We start from the raw sequence: 19,539 nt of genomic DNA, 5'->3' as shown, positions 1-19,539 counted from the left end.
ACATGTAGCATCCCCTGTCAACGGGTCACACTCGTTGTGAGCCCTATATCTTGATCAGGTAAACAGATTAACCCGTAGTCAAAATCAGTGTGTAAAGAACAGCCTAACAGTTTGTATGAAGCATGTCGGACATCATTTGACCCAATGATATTTCAATGACCCAATCTCATTTTAAACGTGTCCATCGTGCTGTCTAACATTTTCATAACTTCTTCTCCGTACTGTTAGACCATTGTTGTTTTGGGGTGTTTTTCGTTATAAACGAACATACTTGTAACAGTGGTATGAAACACGTCAGACAGCATTTGACCCAATGGCAGGTTGTATTGTCAAACTAGATCGTTATAGCGACCATAAAATTTACAAAATACTGATTTCAAATGAGACTGTTGAAACCCCTGTAACATCAACTTGTTTGTCAGTAGTTTGCTTCCATTTAAAACCTGATCATACGCAGAACAAGCTCTTGCGTATCGAATTAGTTGGGAGACATAAACACCATATGCAGGTGATAATGGAATATTGCAACATAAATATGGAAAGTTGACAATGGAGAAACTGAAATCATCCTGTTTGTCAAAAAGTCGAGTTGTTAGTATGCCGTTATCAGATATGTTCAATAAAATATCTTAATTATGAAACAGATATGGAAGACTGTGGTTGTGGTGTCTTTTATTTCGGGTTCAGTAGGATATATCGAATGGACATATGAACGAAAAATTAATATTGTTGATAAATGAAAGGCGAAGCTTACGAACAATGATCAATCTCATAACTCCTATAAGCAATACAAAAGAGAGTTGGGCAAACACGGACCCCTGGATACACCAGAGGTGGGATAAGGTACGTAGGAGGAGTAAGCATCCCCTGTCGATCGGTCACACCTGCGGTGAGCCCTGTATCTTAAAACGTCATCGATTTATCTAAATGTTGAGCTGAAGGTCACAAGATTTTTTTTAAATATCATATAGAAGCTTTTGAATAAATTCTACCTCATAAGAATATGAAAACAGGCCAGCTAATAAAGGAGCACAATTCGTGTCTATGAGAATTCCGACAGACTGAAGATCTGATCACCAAATACTGCGAAGATATTGTCAATGTTAACGCACGACGGATGACGACGAATTAAAAGTAAAAACAGATTGTGGCTGTTTATAAAAGATGATTTTCACACTGAAGCATTCAGTTTGAAAGAAGCTTTCATTATACCAAGAACATATTTGTTGTGTAATATTCAAGTGACTGTTAAGACTCCTATATGTAAAACTTATACGGTACCAATTATGATGCACCAGATGAGCATTTCAACAAATAATGTCTCTTCAGTGATGCTCAACCGAAATCCGAAATAACAGTAAAGTTGTAGACCCTAAGAGCTATTTTAAGGAAAAGCAGAGTGCCAAAAAAGTGGAGCCAAATTCTTCTAAGGATAAGAGCTATGCACGAGGGAGATAATCCTTAATTTTGAAATGAATTTCTAAATTTTATCACAGCAATTAAATATACATTCGTATTTTCAAGTATATATGTTGTGCCATTCAGTGGGTATAAATATATATATATATCTAATCTTAATTACTTCTAAACAATTAATCGAGAGGTATCCTAAGGATGAACTGTAGTTTTAAAAGTTAGGTGCCTGTATCATAACTTATATACGTAAATGTAACAATGCGATTACTGCAGTTCTCGTAACATTAATAGTTACTGCCATGATTGTACTCATTTCAATCTAATTAAAATCAGATCTTCTCTAATCGTTACACTGGACATTGCGTTTAAGGTCATGTTATTTCACCTTTCACAATTGACCAATCAAATGACGGCTTCCGATAACATGAAATTTAGATGTGATATCGGAACATCCTTGGTATTTAACGTAAGCACGGGAATAAATGCCGAGAAGCGCGGGAGTTTCATCGAAGAAGATGGCGGCGGCCATGAGCAAAACGCCGCAGAAAATATATTTCAGCGACAATGAGTGCATAATATGTGGGTTTCGTTTTGTGGAAACTGTTGAGGATAGTGACGGGACCCAGCGATGTGTAAAACACTTTAACAAAAAACTGAAATTAACAACCGATCGTGTTAAATCAATTGAAGTATGCATTGATGAGGTGATCACAATCAATGATCAGACCCAGGGTGTTTGTGTTTCCTGCTACCGTTCTGTGGAGCGATTACAGAATCTCATGAGTACTGTCGATAGGTATGATATATGTAATATTATCCCTGCCTGACTGGTGTTTTGTTACGTCAGTGCAACCAACAATATGTATTATGTTGTTAATTGCCAAGAAAAATAACAAAGCTGCGGGACATGAGAAAACCGGCTTCTTCGATTAGTATTTTATATTCTTATAAAAATGAAGAGCATAAATGCAATTCAATAATTATTCCCATTCGTGATTAACATGTTTTAACAATAAGATGGCTAGGCTGGAACAATGTATCATCCAGCTGTCATCAGTACACAAGATAGGGTGAGGTGATAATTATGAAGAGACATGTCAACACTTCAATATCCCTACACAATAAAACAAACAACAACAATACCATCTTCACAAGTCAAGGGTTATTGATTCGATACTTCGCACTAACCCTTAACATCAGTCGCTATATAAAAGTTGGGCTTATTAGACCATTACGCAATCCACTATAAATAAAACATCCAATGAAATCACGGCATCTTGTTATGGTGTACATGGATACAAATGATGCGATATCATACTGCTGTATTGATAAACACGCGCAGTTGTAATATTTACACCACTAATTACGTTTATTGATTGTAGATCAATTTTGGAAACCTTTTTGCTAATGACAATATTGCTTAAACGATTGAAATAGCCATAACTGTAGGTATTAATACATGTGTTTTTATTTGAATCTCTTGCTTCGCATTGTTATAAATAGAACCGCATTTTCATTGGTTCCCATTCTTTTGTGGAAACAATCAGAACGAGCCCAACTTTTTGATAGTCACTGATGTCAAGGGTTAGTGTGAGGTAACGAAACAATAAACCCTTGACTTGTGAAGATGCAACAATACAAGCACTGGACATGCCGAAGAGTGTACATTTTAAAACAATATTGCACAATATAGAGCAGCAGCTGGACCAATGTTTACATTAACAAGATGTACTGTGAGCAATGCTCACTAAGAATACCCCCGCTTACCCCAATCTCCCAAAGGGTGTTGTTAATAGGTATAAATTACCTCTTTCCTGAGTATAAAAATATGGTATGCCTTTGTAGAAGAAAATGGAAGATATAGTCCGAACACAAATCCATGGCATAAACCTATAATTTTGACCTTGAGATCAAGGGTCAAGATCATGAAGGTACATGACACAGTCTCATGGTGATCCACCCATGTCTTATGGTATGACTATGACAAAACCCTATAATCAATTTTGACCTTGAGGTCAAAGTTCAAGGTCATATAGAGGTCATGAAGGTACTCGACACATCGTCTCATGGTGATACACTCATGTGTCAAATATGTATGCCTATGTCAAAGAACAAAGAAGTTATGGCCCGGACACGAATCCATTGTAAAAACCCTTTAATTTTGACCTAGAGGTCAAGGGTCAAGGTCATATAGAGGTAATGAAGGTACTCGACACATCGTCTCATGGTGATCCACCTGTGTGCCAAATATGGTATGCCTAAGTCAAAGAACAAAGAAGTTATGGCCCGAACACGAATCTGCACAGACAGACGGACGGACGGACAGAGTGATTCCTATATACCCCCCAGAACTTCGTTCTGGGGGTATAATTACATAAAGTTAAGGGGATTGGGCAATCCCTGCATGATATATGGAATGGGTGGAAAATTACATCGCTCAGTAAATTGGCATAAGGAATAGTCGATATTTTTATTTAATCATTTACATAATACGGCCCACAATAAGATATGTGTGTGTTTCAGGTTTCCAGACCCCGCCTACCTACTTTTTTGCTGCCCACCTTAAATATGTTATTGACAATATGTTATTGACAATATATATAAAAAGGAAATAAAAATCAAGAATTTTCAAACCATTTTTTTTTCTTTTTGCTTTTGAGTGTCTCTGAACTACTATTTATCATATATTCAAAATGTATGAAAAGGTTTTGAAGTATTTGAAATTTATATAGACTTGTATTGAAAGCCTATTAAAAACTTCAATTTCAAATAAAATGTTTTCTCCAGTGTAACGGTTAGAGAAGATCTGATTTTAATTAGATTGGTACTCATTCCCTCTTAAAATTCTGTTTCTTGTTGCATTTTTTATCGATCAATAATGGACAGCAACAGAAGTCATTCCATGCAAAAGGAACCAAGTTATAGCCCAAAATGACAAACGTGTCAAACCAATTTATCTCCAATTTAGAGAGACATGAATATTGGAAAAAAGAATTGCGCAATGTTTCATTGAAATCAGGCTTGAATTGATAAAACTGTTACGACAAACACGTTACCAATACATTGAAGGTAACACTATTGTTTACCAACCGGTCTTACAACAACAAAGAAACTTACAGATCTAAAAGTTTCCTACGATGCTGACTCATCGCTAAATTGATTGATTGATTGATGTTTTCCGCCACACTCAACAATTTTTCAGTTATATGGTGGCGCCCAGTTTTTATTGTTGGAAGAGAGAATCCAGATACAAGGTACCTGGAAACCGACCTTCCGAAAGTAAACTGGGAAACTTTCTCACTTACCGGCGCGAGTGGGATTCGATAGAGGTGAGAGGCCGTGTGATTTTGAGCGCGATGCTCTAACCACTCGGCCACGAGTCATTGCTATAAGATTTAGACAGATGACGTGTGCTAGCGTTATAGTGATATAACGCTACCAAAATGGCTTTTTCTTCGCATTCTGTCCATATGGTTCAAATTTAATAGCTGTCACTGACCATGGCACCCACCCTCTGTGCCAATATATTCATACTTCTATGCATAGTCACCGATAGTATGATAAATGATTGATTAAATATATCCTAGTATGTTGCTTAACCTACACAAATCATTTGTCACGCTGTGTAAAGTGAGTATATGAGACAACCCGATCGATGTCCTACTTTTTAAATTATCAGACTTTCGCTAAAACAGTTAATACAGATGATCAACCAAAAAAAGGACCAGACAGTCGTGTAAAATTCACCTGTCATAGATGAATAGCTCAAAAATATCACGTGTCTGTCTTCGTGATTAGTGTTGACAAAGCCTAGTGTCTGTGGAGGTAAATCTCCCCAAAACAATGTCTTCAGACAGAATATCAGTTGTATTCTGCTTTTTCTAACATTTTACGGTATCCTGACGATTTCTTCTGGATTTGAAGTGGTGTCATAATGTTTCATATTTTGAAAAATACATAGATTTCTCATTCAAGACCACCTGCTCAAACTTCAAGCAGACGTTCCTACGCAGAAATTGTACTGAAACAAATCAATTCACTATTAGTGCTTCGGGTAAAAGCATCACCTTTTATGGGATGAAATATAGCAGAAAAAACTGTTACGAGTCAGAAATCATCGTTACGTACTAAGCCTTATTCTCGTGTTTTTCACACTTTAAATTAACACAGAAGGTTCTGAAATTTGATTAAAAACATTTACAGACAAATATTGATGAGATGAAAAACAAGCAATCTGAGAGTATTGCGGCATGGCAATACATAGTCCCTTACCGGTTGCAAAAATTCCTGTACCACAACAATATTCAAAGTTCAGTATGTAGGTTATGGTAAAAGAAAAATTGGGGAACCAGCATATTAAGAATGGCTGGAAATCCACTACTATTCGGGTAGAGACTGGACCAGGAAAAAAGACAAATTTATAATTAGGTTTAGGTCTTTGACCAAGTCAATAAACTGTAACATATAGGTGATCATGAATAATTTAGCTATATTGCTGTATTACTATGCTAGAAGTTTTATTGAGTGTAGTACTCTTATCTACAGAGATAAGAAATTTGGATGTAAACTAACAATTCATGCAATTTTTCTAAGTCCAAGGGCCATAACTAAATGAAAAATCAATGGACCGAGACGAAATTCGAACTTGATCTGTAACTTGTTACGGCAAAGCAATGTACCAAATATCAGATGAATATCTGAAAGCACAACCTAAAAAAGTCCGGAAAACTGATAATTCATGCTATTTTTCCAAGTCCAAGGGCCATAACTTAATGAAAGATCAATGGACCAAAACGAAATTCGAACTTGATCTGTAACTTGTTATGGCAAAGCAATGTACCAAATATCAGATGAAAATCTGCAAGCACAACCAAAAAAAGTCCGGAAAACTGATAATTCATGTTATTTTTCTAAGTCCAGGGGCCATAACTAAGTGAAATATCAACGGACCGGGACCAAATTCAAACTTGATCTGTAACTTTTTATGGCAAAGCTACGTATCAAATAAATAGCTGCAAGAACAGAGAGAAAAATGCGGAAAACTGGACTGACGGACGGACGGAGCGCAAACCTAAACTACCCTTCCACCTCGTCGGTAGGGGACTAATAAACTGCAACAAAATACGTTTATTTCTATGAATCTGAACTGTTTTGTGGTATTAATGAATTAAACTGTTTTGTCCAATTTATGACTTTGAAAGTTTCTGCCGTATCTATTAATCTGAGCGGTTAGTCGTGTCTGTGAATGTAAACGGTTTGTTATACCTACAAAGTTGTATCCATGAATTTGAACGATTTGTCGTATCTATCAATTTGAACGTTTTAAGTTTTACATTGGTAAGGACTAAAAAAAAAAAATTGTGTGTTTCGGGTAACCCGACCTTACCTATAAAAATGCGCCGATCCTAAAGATTTTTTAAAATCCGTTTTTATCCGATTAAAATTCCTATTATTTGTGTGTTAAAATCCGTTTTTATCAGAATATTTTTTTCTCATTCTTAAGAAATGTCTTCAAAAAGCTAAGTAGGCTTACAGTGAACATTAACGATATTGAAATCAACATGCAAGCGTTTTAATGACGGATCCGATGGCATGGCAGGGTGCTACGTGGTCATAGGGTCAAGGATATTGCACTATAACCTATATATGAACAATGGAGGAAATTCGAACCCGGAATAAATATTTCTCTTTGATCCACAGGGGCACCTTATCCGCTCTGTTCTCTATCACACATATACTATGTTTTACGGCGTGACCGTGTTTGAGGGCGAAGCAAAAAAAGTTTTGGCATTAGTATCTATATCCAAAACAGGACAAAAACAACCCGAAGTAAAAATTAACACGCGGACGGAGCTGTATCAAAGCATCCTAATTTTGGACATTTGATCCGCCTATATATTGAACGCGGGAAATATAACGCAATTGATGTAAACAGTACATCGTGACGTCATATTCAGCGTCGTTATTAAGCAAATTAACAAGCATAGCGTTTGAACCACAACAAAAAACATGGCGTTAATCGTGGAGTGATTATATATGATTAGGAAAATAAGATTTACATGCTTTTACGGATTTTATGTAACATCTCAGAACGACGTGAACTAGGGTAGACGAGATTTAAAATGGAAGAATACATGTCCACGCGCTAATATTCGAATCGACGCCATTGGTACCAAACTTTTCAAGTTCCATAGGTATGGTTTAATTTTTCATTATTTTCCTATATTTTCCTTTTAAACATGTATATACGTGTTACCTATAGGGAGAGCTCCGCTCTCACGGCCCGAAGGACCGTGAGAGGGCTTCGCCCTCTATAAATACACGTATTTATATATGTTTGGTAGAGAACAGAGCGGATAAAGTACCCCTGTGTTTGATCTATGCATTTTGTTTTCATGTTTCAGGTAGCTGCGATAATGTAGCCCTATGCAATTTTTTTTATTCTGACGTTTTCGGGATAAAGCTACAATTCCATAGGATCTCCGTAATGGTGTAACAGGGTTTCTGTCGAATTAAACAACAAAGTCCTGTATGTGTTCTTAGATGTCGATCACCTCCATTTTATTGCCAGAATCTAAGCTTTAGATATATATGTATGTATGTGTATGACACTCTGAAACATATCAAACAAATAATTATATTTACAATCAAATACATCAAAGTATTATTTATTTACACAAATTACTTCTTTGAAATATATGTTACCATGATATTATAAAAGCTTAAAAACACTGATACTATATATTTATGATATTTCTATAATGACTATACAGATATCCATTATAATCATACAATATATCATGAACACCATCATACCATTCTATGGGAATAAGTGATGTGGCAATAATCCCTCATTTAACAAAAATGTCCATGGAGATTGACTGTAAATTATGAAGTTTACATAAATAAACTTGCATCATAAAAATATCAAGCATGTATTTAAAAATATACCAAATCTGTGAAACACATAAATTTAACTTATTTCAAGCTAACTGATTTATGCCTCACAAAATATCATTCTCACTGTGCAAGTGCTATGGAATTAAATCTACCAAATTATTAAGTTTACTGCAAATTAGAAATAATATTAAAGTTAGAAAATAAGCTTACCTTGTTAAAGAAATGATCAGTCAACAGTCAAATATCTGTCATATATTTTCACCAACTTCTCTATAAACCAACTAGACAAAGAATGACTGAACACCACCAAGAACTTTTGGAGGGAAAAAGAACTGACCAATAAAACACCAGCTAACAACACTAAAACCAATAGGAACTTCGAACACTTTCAAACCTATTTACAAAAGTTTAATTATAATGACCTAAGGCAAAATTCAATAAATCAGAACAGGTACTGCCTGTTCTACTTGGATGAGCATAAAACACATCTCAATGTAGTGGTTATTCAGATAATGTTTAATTTAAAATCTATATACAAATTTGTGTAGATTTATTAATTTAAATCAATTAATAAACACTATTACAATGGTGCAAAATAATTTTATGAATAACCGATAATAAACTCTGTGTATTAGTCCCAAATGTTTTTTACACCAAAAGGAGTACAAACTTTGTGCTCGGGCATGTCTAATAAAGGTGTTTTTCATTAAATATAATGTACAGCATGCAAAATTCTTCGTCTGCTCCGCCATGCTTGTTATCGCGAGATCTCGTAGGTGGATCTAATGAAAAACCTAAACATTGACAATCAGTGCGAAAATGTAGTTACTCGAGCCACTTCGACAAAGAAAGGAAAATCATATTGTTGCAGAAAGAATTTACACTCTGCTGTTCGGTTTTTAACTTGATATTAAATTCAAACCTTTTCAATACCGACGAAATAGCTTTCGCCTCCATACTTGTCCATCGATGTAAATACTACCTTATATGGCATATGCAAATGACTTGTATATGGCATATGCAAATGACTTGATAATCGGAATTTGAAACGTCAATACATCAAACATGGCGCACAAATATGAATCGAGAAATTGGAATTTATCGAAATTGTTGAAAACGGTAGAATATAGCCTCACAAATCTAAAGTTGCAGGTTGTAAATTTATATATTGACTAAGAAACAGAATATCATTTTATTTACGTAAAGAAAGTCAGGAAATGTTTAGAATGTGAGCAAATGTTGCGGGAGTGAATCACTCCCGCATTTGCACCATTACGGAGATCCTAAGGAGTTGTAGCCCTCTGCCTAAAAAAAAATCAGAGAGGGCTACATTATTGCAACTATGTTTCAGGAAGCTTAGATACATGGATTCATGAATCGGTGGGATAGACATTTTTTAAAACGTGGATAAATTAATGTTCTGTGAAACATTAAAAAAAAAAATGTATAAATAGACACCATAGGTCGGAGAGAAATATTTATTCGAGGTTCGAATTTCCTCCATTATCTACATATGGGTTATAGTGCAATAATCTTGACCCAGGCGCCTATGTCCATGGTCAATATTTGGAGTAAAAAATGTTCACACAGAGAGGAAAAATGGATAATTAGCATTGTAATTAAAACACAAAGAAACTTTTGATATGTTTATAATTTTGTCAATGTACTAATTGATGTTCAAACAATACTATTGTAACGTGTCAAGGGGGTTCGTACCCGGTTGATTTCAGGATCTGGGGTTTTGAATTAATTCAACAAGTAAATAATTTTCCTCTGTAAAAATGATTGAACAAAATGATACAGTTTTCCTCTCTAAAGTGATTCCAATATATATAACTACTGGTCTGCAAATATATACAAATAAGACCCTTTCCTTACTTAGGGGAAAATCACACTTGGTCGGCCTATATTACTAATTTATGAGTTTATACACCTCTAGATAGAGATATGTCTTATTCAGGCAGTAACAACTATCTAAGAGGTAAGCCCTAGCCGAATAAAGGTGGTCCAACTCCAGAAGCAGCAGTTACTGTGTTAATGCCTTATTCAGGACGGACAGTGAACTGCTAACCTCTGAAGCCTTACACCTTCCCTAACCGAGGAAGAATGACAACTAAATAGGCGAACCTCCAGGAGGTCAACCTCTAAAATGCTAGCCACTACTGTGGTCAGACTCCAAACAAATGGTCCTATATAACAAAGAAGTGTGGCAAGCCTCCAATATTTATATAAGGCAATCCACCTGTGGCAAGCCTCCAATATTAGGCAATCCACCTGACCAAACTAACCGTTATAATGCTTCTCCTTCCTCCGCTTGGGTTAAAAAGAACCTTACTGACTGGCTGCAGCTGTATATATACCCTCTGTGGGTCACATGATCAGCAACAGTTTCTAGATCACCCGCTGCTAGCTAATTATGTATCAGCCATAGTTAAGTTTCTAGATCACCGTTTCTGTAGGCCTCTTGCAACATTGAAAAACATGAAATCATTACACTACCCACGCCTTCGATGACATGCGACCCGCATGTAAATGAAAATCATGATGTAAATCACAGGGTAGGATTTATTGTACATTCTACACTACAGGGTTACTTATCCCTGTAGTAACAAAAGAATTTTTCTTTACATACAATAATTTAACAAAAGCTCATGATTCAACCACATATTACTAATTATACACGACTTTTTCTTCGGAAATAATCTTAGTATCTACGCTCCCTTCTCTGAATTTCTTTACAGTCTTGGTTTTAACGATTTTCCGGACAGGATCTGTCTGGGTTCCCATGTCTCTTTTCCTCTTTATAGCATTGACCGGGACCGCCTGATCTTTTGTTTTCTTTTCAGGGACTGGAGGCACTGCATCCGCTTTCCGTTTGAGAGACACTGGTAAGGAAGGCTTTGTTGGTTTACGGAACAGTCTTCCTTCCATAAGACAGTCATCATCCTTAGGGGAGCAATCTGTATTTTGACTTGATGAATCTTCATCTTCATCACTCCCATTGTCCGAAACGTCCCCAATGAGGTCTCCCGGATCTTGAGACAACCATTCGTGATCATCCTCCGGCTCATTTACCTCTTCACTTCTATTTTCTTTTACCCCAAGCTTAATCAAATCTTCCTGTGCCAATCCTGGGTGACATCTCTTTACATGTCTCTTCAGGTTAGCTTCTTTGTTATTAGAAAAGTCACAACTTGGACATTGAAAAGTCCTCATTGCGCATTCGAAAACATGCTCCCTGTAGTCCTCCTCACTCTTAGCTGAGTATGAACACATGGGGCAGCGCCGAAACTCATAGTTTGGAGTTGTCTTTGTCTTTGCCATCTACAATACAGAGAGATTACATAAATGATCATTAATACTAATAAATAATTTTGATCACATAGACTATTTATCAACAAAATAGTCATGCAGCCATGTAGGTGGCTTTCTATTTCTAACAGGGCGATCATTGTAATTGTTTCTTGAATTTTCTTGATCTGGGACTGTATCATGTGCAGTGTCTCTCTCTGGCAACACAGTTTCTTCTGTTTCCTGAACTTCTTCACCAGCAAGTATTTGTGGATGTTTCTTCCGCATGCGATCCACATGTATTACTTGCTCACCTCCTCGGGGTCCACAGTTAACCATGTAGGTCAAATCAGACATCTTTCTGATAATCTTATAGGGACCCTGCCAAAAGCTCGTAAATTTTGGAGATGTACCAGGCCTTCTTCGGGGGAAGAATACATATACTTCTTCACCATTTTGAAATGTTTTCCACTTTAGCTTTCGGTCATGATAGTGCTTTTGTCGCACCATTGCTTGGCCAATATTATTCCTGACTGTATTATGGGCAATTTCTAGGCGCTCTTGAAGTTCCCACACCCACTTGTGTGATGGTGCCTTTTTAACATTACGTGGTGGTTCATACATAATGTCTACGGGAGTTTTCGTCTCGCGCCCTAACATCAGCATATTTGGTGTCATGCCAGTAGTTTCTTGTATGGAAGACCGGTAAGCCATCATTACGTAAGGTAAATGAACATCCCAGTCTGAGTGATGCTCATTTACGAAGGCACTAAGCATGGTGGTCAATGTCCTGTTGAAACGCTCGACCATACCATCTGATTGCGGATGGTAGGGAGTAGTATGGGTCTTCTGAATGTCCAGGAGCTTGCATGTTTCTTGAAAGAGCTCGCTTTCATATTGGCGACCTTGATCCGAGTGTATTGTATCAGGAACACCAAAGCGTGTAATTACCTCTTCCACAATCACGGAGGCTATTGTCTTGGCTTCAATATTGGGCAGAGCAAAACACTCTGTCCACTTGGTAAAGTAGTCTGCAACGACTAAGATATACCTATTGCCTTTGTCAGTCTCAGGTAACTCGCCAAGAATATCAGTGGCTATCCTTTCCATGGGATACCCTGAACCTACCAATTGCATAGGAGCTTTGTTTGACATACTTGATGCCTTTCTCTTTGAGCATATTTCACAACCCAATATGTATTGACGCACATCTTTTTGTAAGCCTGGCCAGTAATAGGACTGTCTTATCCTTGACAAGGTTTTATGCATGCCTAAATGACCAGCTGTCCTATCATCATGACAAAATTTAAGTATTACTCTCCTTTCTGCACTAGGAATAACTGCCTGTAATTTCTGACTTTTTGTAACCAAATCCTCCCATTTCCTACAGATGACATCATTTTGCAAAACTAATCTATCCCATTGAGACCATAAGGATTTTACTGCCACTGACTCTCCTGATATATCATTGTATTCAGGTCTCTTCTGTGCGGCAATCCACTTTTTAACTTTACTAATGTCCCTATCAGAATCTTGCATTTCACTCAGTGGTCTGTCAGAGTAGTCGATAATACTATTTACAACTGCGTCTGATTCTGGTATCAGACTTGAGCAGGTATGCTGGTGGTCGCTCTTGCACTGTTTACATGGGATCCTACTTAAACTATCAGCATTCTTGTGTAATCTTCCTGGTCTGTGCTCAATGTAAAAGTCATAGCAGGACAATACCTCATTCCATCGGGCCAACTGCCCCTCGGGATCCTTTAAGTTCATCAACCATCTCAACGAACTATGGTCTGTCCTTACTTTAAATTTTCTTCCATATAAGTACTGACGAAAATACTTTACAAAAGTTACAACAGCTAGGAGTTCTTTTCTTGTAACGCAGTACTTTATTTCGGAATTCGATAAACTTTTACTGGCAAATGCTATTGGTTTTTCTATTCCCTTCTGTACTTGAGATAGTACTGCGCCGATTGCCTCATTGCTGGCATCTGTATCGAGGATGAATTCTTGTTCAAAATCTGGATGAGCTAAGATAGGGGCTGTCGATAATTCTGTCCTCAATCTGTCAAAGGCATTTTGGCAGTTGTCAGTCCAAATATATTTTGCATTTTTCTTTGTAAGATCATGCAGGGGTTTCGCAATCATGGCAAAATTTAGCACAAATCTTCGATAGTAACTGCAGAAACCAATAAAAGATCTCAGCTCAGTGAGGTTGGTTGGTACTGGCCAATTTTTAACTGCCTTTACTTTATCAGGACTTGTAGCTATACCCTTCTCTGATATGATATGCCCCAAATATTCCACTTTCCTTGCAAATAAGGTACACTTGCGTGCTTTTAGCTTTAAACCGGCAGCTAATAAACAATCAAACACCTGAGTCAAATTCTGAATCATATCTTCTATGCTTTTCCCTACCACAATTATATCATCTAGGTAAACTAGACAGATACGCCACTGTAGGTTTCTTAACACTGTTTCCATCAGACGCTCAAAGGTAGCCGGGGCATTGCAAAGCCCGAATGGCATCACCTTAAATTGATACAAGCCTCGTCGTGTTACAAATGCGGTCTTGCTTCGATCATCTGGAGTCATTCCCACCTGCCAGTAACCGGAGTTTAAATCAAGTGTAGAAAACCACTTAACTCCACTCAGTTGATCTATCGAGTCGTCTATCCTTGGTAGTGGGTAGGCATCCTTTACCGTAACGTCGTTCAACTTACGATAGTCAACGCAAAATCTAGTTGTACTATCTTTCTTTTTAGCAAGGACGACAGGCGAAGACCACGGACTTGTTGATTCTTCAATGACATTTCCTTTAAGCATGTCATCCACATGCTCATCAACTTCTGCTTGCATGTGGACAGGAAGACGTCTTGCATGCTGCTTGATGGGAGGTGCACTTCCAGTATCTATTTTGTGTTCAATTACACGTGTCTGGCCTAGGTCTGCATCAGTTGCGGCAAACAAATTCGAATACTGTAATAACAGTTTGTACACCATTTTGGCATTCTTGGAGTCCATCCCTTCTACAGTTCTTTCATACAGGTTTTTTATATGATCGGGCAACCTTTGGCATTTGACAAAATTCTTATTTTCTTGTACCCCAGCACAAACACTGTCAACAGGTGTCAAGTTAGCCACTAATGTCCCCTTATAGATCGTATGAGCTTGATCTGACAAGTTCATCATTCTAATTGGTGCTACTTTGCCTCCACATACAACGGCTCTAGCTACCAAAGCACGATCAGTATCCACAAATCGACAAGAAGGCTCTATAAGACCTACCTCCGGGACCTTATCAAACAATGGAGGTAAAACATTGGACATTGTAACAATTTCACTACCTGGTGGTATGCAAACATTGTCAGCCAGGGTAACTCTACAACAACCAATTTTACCCTCAAGGTGCAAATTAAAAAGTTTGTTTCTGACTCTTAGTGTCATAGAAGACATATCTAAATTACACATCTGATCTCGTAAGAAATCCAAACCTAGTATGCCATCAACACCTATCTCAGCAACAGCAAAAGCTTGCACAAAATTTTCATTTCCTAACTTAAATGTGATGGTGACTAGACCGTCTGTCTTCAGGTGTGAGCCGTTAGCAGTCACTATAGGTCTATCTAACTTAGCGAAGCTTGAAGTAACACCTACAACAGAGTTAACAATATCAGGAGATATTATACTCAATGTTGCACCCGAATCTACCAAAAACTTCACGACTTTGCCCTTAATCTCAGCATGTATAAACATTCCTGCCTCACCAACTTTACAGGTAACCCCTGATTTACCTGCTTCCTTATTGCCTGTATTTGTTTTATCACGGCTGTTCCGGAAAGCAGGATAACCCTTTCTGCCTGAAGAGTCGTATTTGCTGGCTGCTTTACCCAAGGACTTTAAGTACTTAAAACAGTTTGCTTTAACATGACCTTGTTTCTTACAAAAGTGGCATACAACTTTAGGCTTTTGTCCACTTCTTCTCTGTACAGACTGAAGGCTTTCAGTATGCCTCTTCTCATCTTTAAGGACCTTTATTTCCTCCTTGAGATCAACCACTGCCTTGGTCAATATTGAAATGGGGTCCAGTTTTTCGTCTTCATTATGTGTGGATCTAGCGTAAATTGGGCTTTCATGCATACGCTGGTCAGCTGCCTGGAATGCATCCAACTCTACTGCGTGTCTGACAGCGTCATTCAAGTCGGCAGGTCTCGCTTGTTTCACTCTCAGACGCATGTCTCTGTCCCTTAAAGCATCTATAAACTGTTCCTTCGCAAGGGTTTCCCTTACCTCTACGGGAGCTGTGGGGTAAGCCAGATTTGTTAACCGCCGAATCTCTTGTCCCAGTTCGGATAATGTCTCTGTGGCTTTCTGTCGTCTCTCTCTGAGCTGTGCTCTGTAGAGTTCGGTCTGGTTGGTGGGTAAAAACCTCTCCTCCAGTGCCTTACACAACAATCTGTAGTTACACTTTTCTCCCTCAGGTAAATTACCTAAGACACCCTGGGCTTGTCCTCTCAAGGATACCGCCAGATGCATGCCCATTTCTGCTACTGACCATTTATTCAGGGTAGCGCATATTTCAAAATGAGATTTAAAATCTACCCAAGATGTACTGCCATCATATTTGTCAGTCTTCACTCCAGAACGGACGGCCTCGTGTTCAGTCTTCTTCTGGCGCCGGCGTGTAACATTATCTCCATAAACCTCATCAAAGGCTGCAGTGTCAATGTACGGCGTGCTTGATAATCGACTCTGATCAGAGCTTAACGGATTGTCCTTTACTACAAAACTAGGCTCGTCATCTTCAAGAAAACTAGTGGTCTTCCTTCCCTTTTTAGGTTTCGCTCCAGTTCCCTCTAATGACTTGTCACCTATTGTGGTATGCCTGCTTTCAGGTATGCCTGAATCTCTGACGCTTGTCTTCCTGACTGTATCTGACAATCCTAAGCTATCTTGTAATTTCTTTAATTCTTTTTCTATCGCCGACATCATAATATTTTAAGTATTTACACAATGATAAAATATATGAATTAGCTCCGAATTACAAAAGAGGGACAAAAATCAATGAATTAAACCAACAAAAAGTTGCCCAGATCCCACCGCTGCCACCAAATTTTGTAACGTGTCAAGGGGGTTCGTACCCGGTTGATTCCAGGATCTGGGGTTTTGAATTAATTCAACAAGTAAATAATTTTCCTCTGTAAAAATGATTGAACAAAATGATACAGTTTTCCTCTCTAAAGTGATTCCAATATATATAACTACTGGTCTGCAAATATATACAAATAAGACCCTTTCCTTACTTAGGGGAAAATCACACTTGGTCGGCCTATATTACTAATTTATGAGTTTATACACCTCTAGATAGAGATATGTCTTATTCAGGCAGTAACAACTATCTAAGAGGTAAGCCCTAGCCGAATAAAGGTGGTCCAACTCCAGAAGCAGCAGTTACTGTGTTAATGCCTTATTCAGGACGGACAGTGAACTGCTAACCTCTGAAGCCTTACACCTTCCCTAACCGAGGAAGAATGACAACTAAATAGGCGAACCTCCAGGAGGTCAACCTCTAAAATGCTAGCCACTACTGTGGTCAGACTCCAAACAAATGGTCCTATATAACAAAGAAGTGTGGCAAGCCTCCAATATTTATATAAGGCAATCCACCTGTGGCAAGCCTCCAATATTAGGCAATCCACCTGACCAAACTAACCGTTATAATGCTTCTCCTTCCTCCGCTTGGGTTAAAAAGAACCTTACTGACTGGCTGCAGCTGTATATATACCCTCTGTGGGTCACATGATCAGCAACAGTTTCTAGATCACCCGCTGCTAGCTAATTATGTATCAGCCATAGTTAAGTTTCTAGATCACCGTTTCTGTAGGCCTCTTGCAACATTGAAAAACATGAAATCATTACACTATTTTAAAATGTTTCTATCTGTCTGACATGTCATCTTCATGCAGAGAAACTATGGAATGGGAAATATTTTGGATAATATAATTCTGACACTGATATTTCTGTAATTTAAAGGTTTTGTGACACAGCAGAAATGAAGAGAAAATGAAAAATTAAGATAATATGAAATTCTGTAAAATTTAGTTGTCTGATGTTTTTCAAACATGTTGGAGTTAAATTATAAAATACAAAATAATATTCTCATGATTTTCTATCTACCGTATATTTCAGTATTCACACATATAAAAAAAAAAATAATAAAAAAAAAAAAAGAATCCCTACCTACCTACCCTAATTTTTTCAACAGTGTTACCCGAAACACACAATTTTCTTTTTAGGCCTAAGCATAAAAAAATCCTTTTAAAATTTTCCCTACGAGCCAGATCGCTACAATTCGTAAACTGAATATGTTAGTATCCTTATACATTTGTATATACGATCTGTAGATTCAAGATTATATCTTGTTTAATGTCCCTCTCAAGAATTTTTCATTCACATGGAGACGTCACCATTACCGGTGAAGACTGCTTGGTGCTTATGGCCATTGAGCAGTAAGGGTTCTTTAGCGTGCCACACCTATTGTGACACGGGATATCCGTTTTTAAGGTCATCTCCGAAGACCAGTGACCTTCCAACCCGATGCCGAGCGTTTGGCGATGGAACTGTCATTGCCTGTTTAACGGCTTGGGTCTGTCACGGCTGGGATTCGAACTCAGACCTTCCGCATGCCGGGCGAACGATCTATTTAGAGTTTATTATGAACATGATGTTTAAATAAAGAGACGGAAGAATAATTTTTCAATTAGACATTGCCCCGTGACCATGATGGAGCCACGATAGGATTTTGAAGCTCTACATGGGAGAAACTGCTATAATTTAGTGAGCGATATGAGCCCATGGTTTCTTTATAAATTCTACGTATTAATCTAACGAACAGTGTTTGAAAAATCCGGGACTCCATATCATGACCATCCATGTAATGTTATCCACCAGGTAAACAACGTTTTTATCACAACACAAATATCAAACATTCGAAAATAACAGGTGTATAGATGGAACAATAGAAAAATGAATCAATTTTCTTGGGGAACAAATATCTCCTCTCTTCCGATATTGCGGTGCCGTAATACAGTGTTATATGCAGTGATAGGATTAGGCAGCAGACATAAAGCCCGTTTTCGTTGGGATGGGGTGCAAAAGCGGGTTTCTGAGGGTTGTTTGGGTGTCTGAACGGTCTACTTGTGCTAGATATTTTAACAGCCACAACTGGGGTGGGATGATAAAAATGGTTAAAACTCTATATCCATGACGTAATGAGAGAGGATGCGATGTATGAATCTAGCAGTACAGTGCAGCTGTGTCAGGTAAAGGGGGCGAGGTCTGATAATAGGGAGGGTCAGGCATTTAGGGGTTTTCCTTGTCTTCATTCAATTTAGATTGACCGGTCGCAGTAGCCCAGTGGTAGAGCGTTCACTTCGTAACCGGGAGCTCGGGAGTTCGAGCCCCGCTCGTGTAATGGCGACCAAAACTTTAAAAAAAAAAAAAGGTGGTAATTGCTCCTTTGCTAAATGCTCGGCATTTATAAGTCAGAATCATGGGTCTTTCGGATATGACCTTAAAAACGGAGGTCCCGTGTCGCGACTGGCGTTGTCATGATAAGACTATCACGGCCTTGAGCGCTAAGAATAGATCTAAATTTCTGGTACTTCACCTACAGCTGGTGACGTCTCAATATGAAAGGTGAAGACAACGAACAGTGATCAATTTCATAACAACCATAAACAATACAAAATAGACTGTTGCGCAAACACGGACCCCTGGATATATCGGAGATGGGATCAGGTGCCTAGGAGGAGTAAGCATCCCCTCTCGTCCGGTCACGCTCGCCTCAGGGGGAACTTTTCGGATGCAACCCAGAAATTGACTGTTATCATTTACGATTTGCAGATGACATAGGTGATCCGGAACGCT

At 38.1% G+C, this 19,539-nt stretch overlaps 1 protein-coding gene across 1 annotated transcript; it reads right to left on the bottom strand.

The window, feature by feature from the left end:
- Positions 1 to 10,986: 10,986 nt before the first annotated feature.
- On the bottom strand, positions 10,987 to 11,640 carry LOC130054676 (RE1-silencing transcription factor B-like). Its single transcript, XM_056165154.1, has one exon. It carries the CDS (start codon positions 11,638 to 11,640, stop codon positions 10,987 to 10,989), a length of 654 nt encoding a protein of 217 aa, XP_056021129.1.
- Positions 11,641 to 19,539: the final 7,899 nt, after the last annotated feature.

The sequence above is a fragment of the Ostrea edulis genome, chromosome 5 (genome assembly GCF_947568905.1).
Source record: "Ostrea edulis chromosome 5, xbOstEdul1.1, whole genome shotgun sequence".
Taxonomy (NCBI): Eukaryota; Metazoa; Mollusca; class Bivalvia; order Ostreida; family Ostreidae; genus Ostrea; species Ostrea edulis.
Note: the sequence above shows the minus strand (reverse complement) of the source record. Positions and strands in the feature narration are given on the sequence as shown.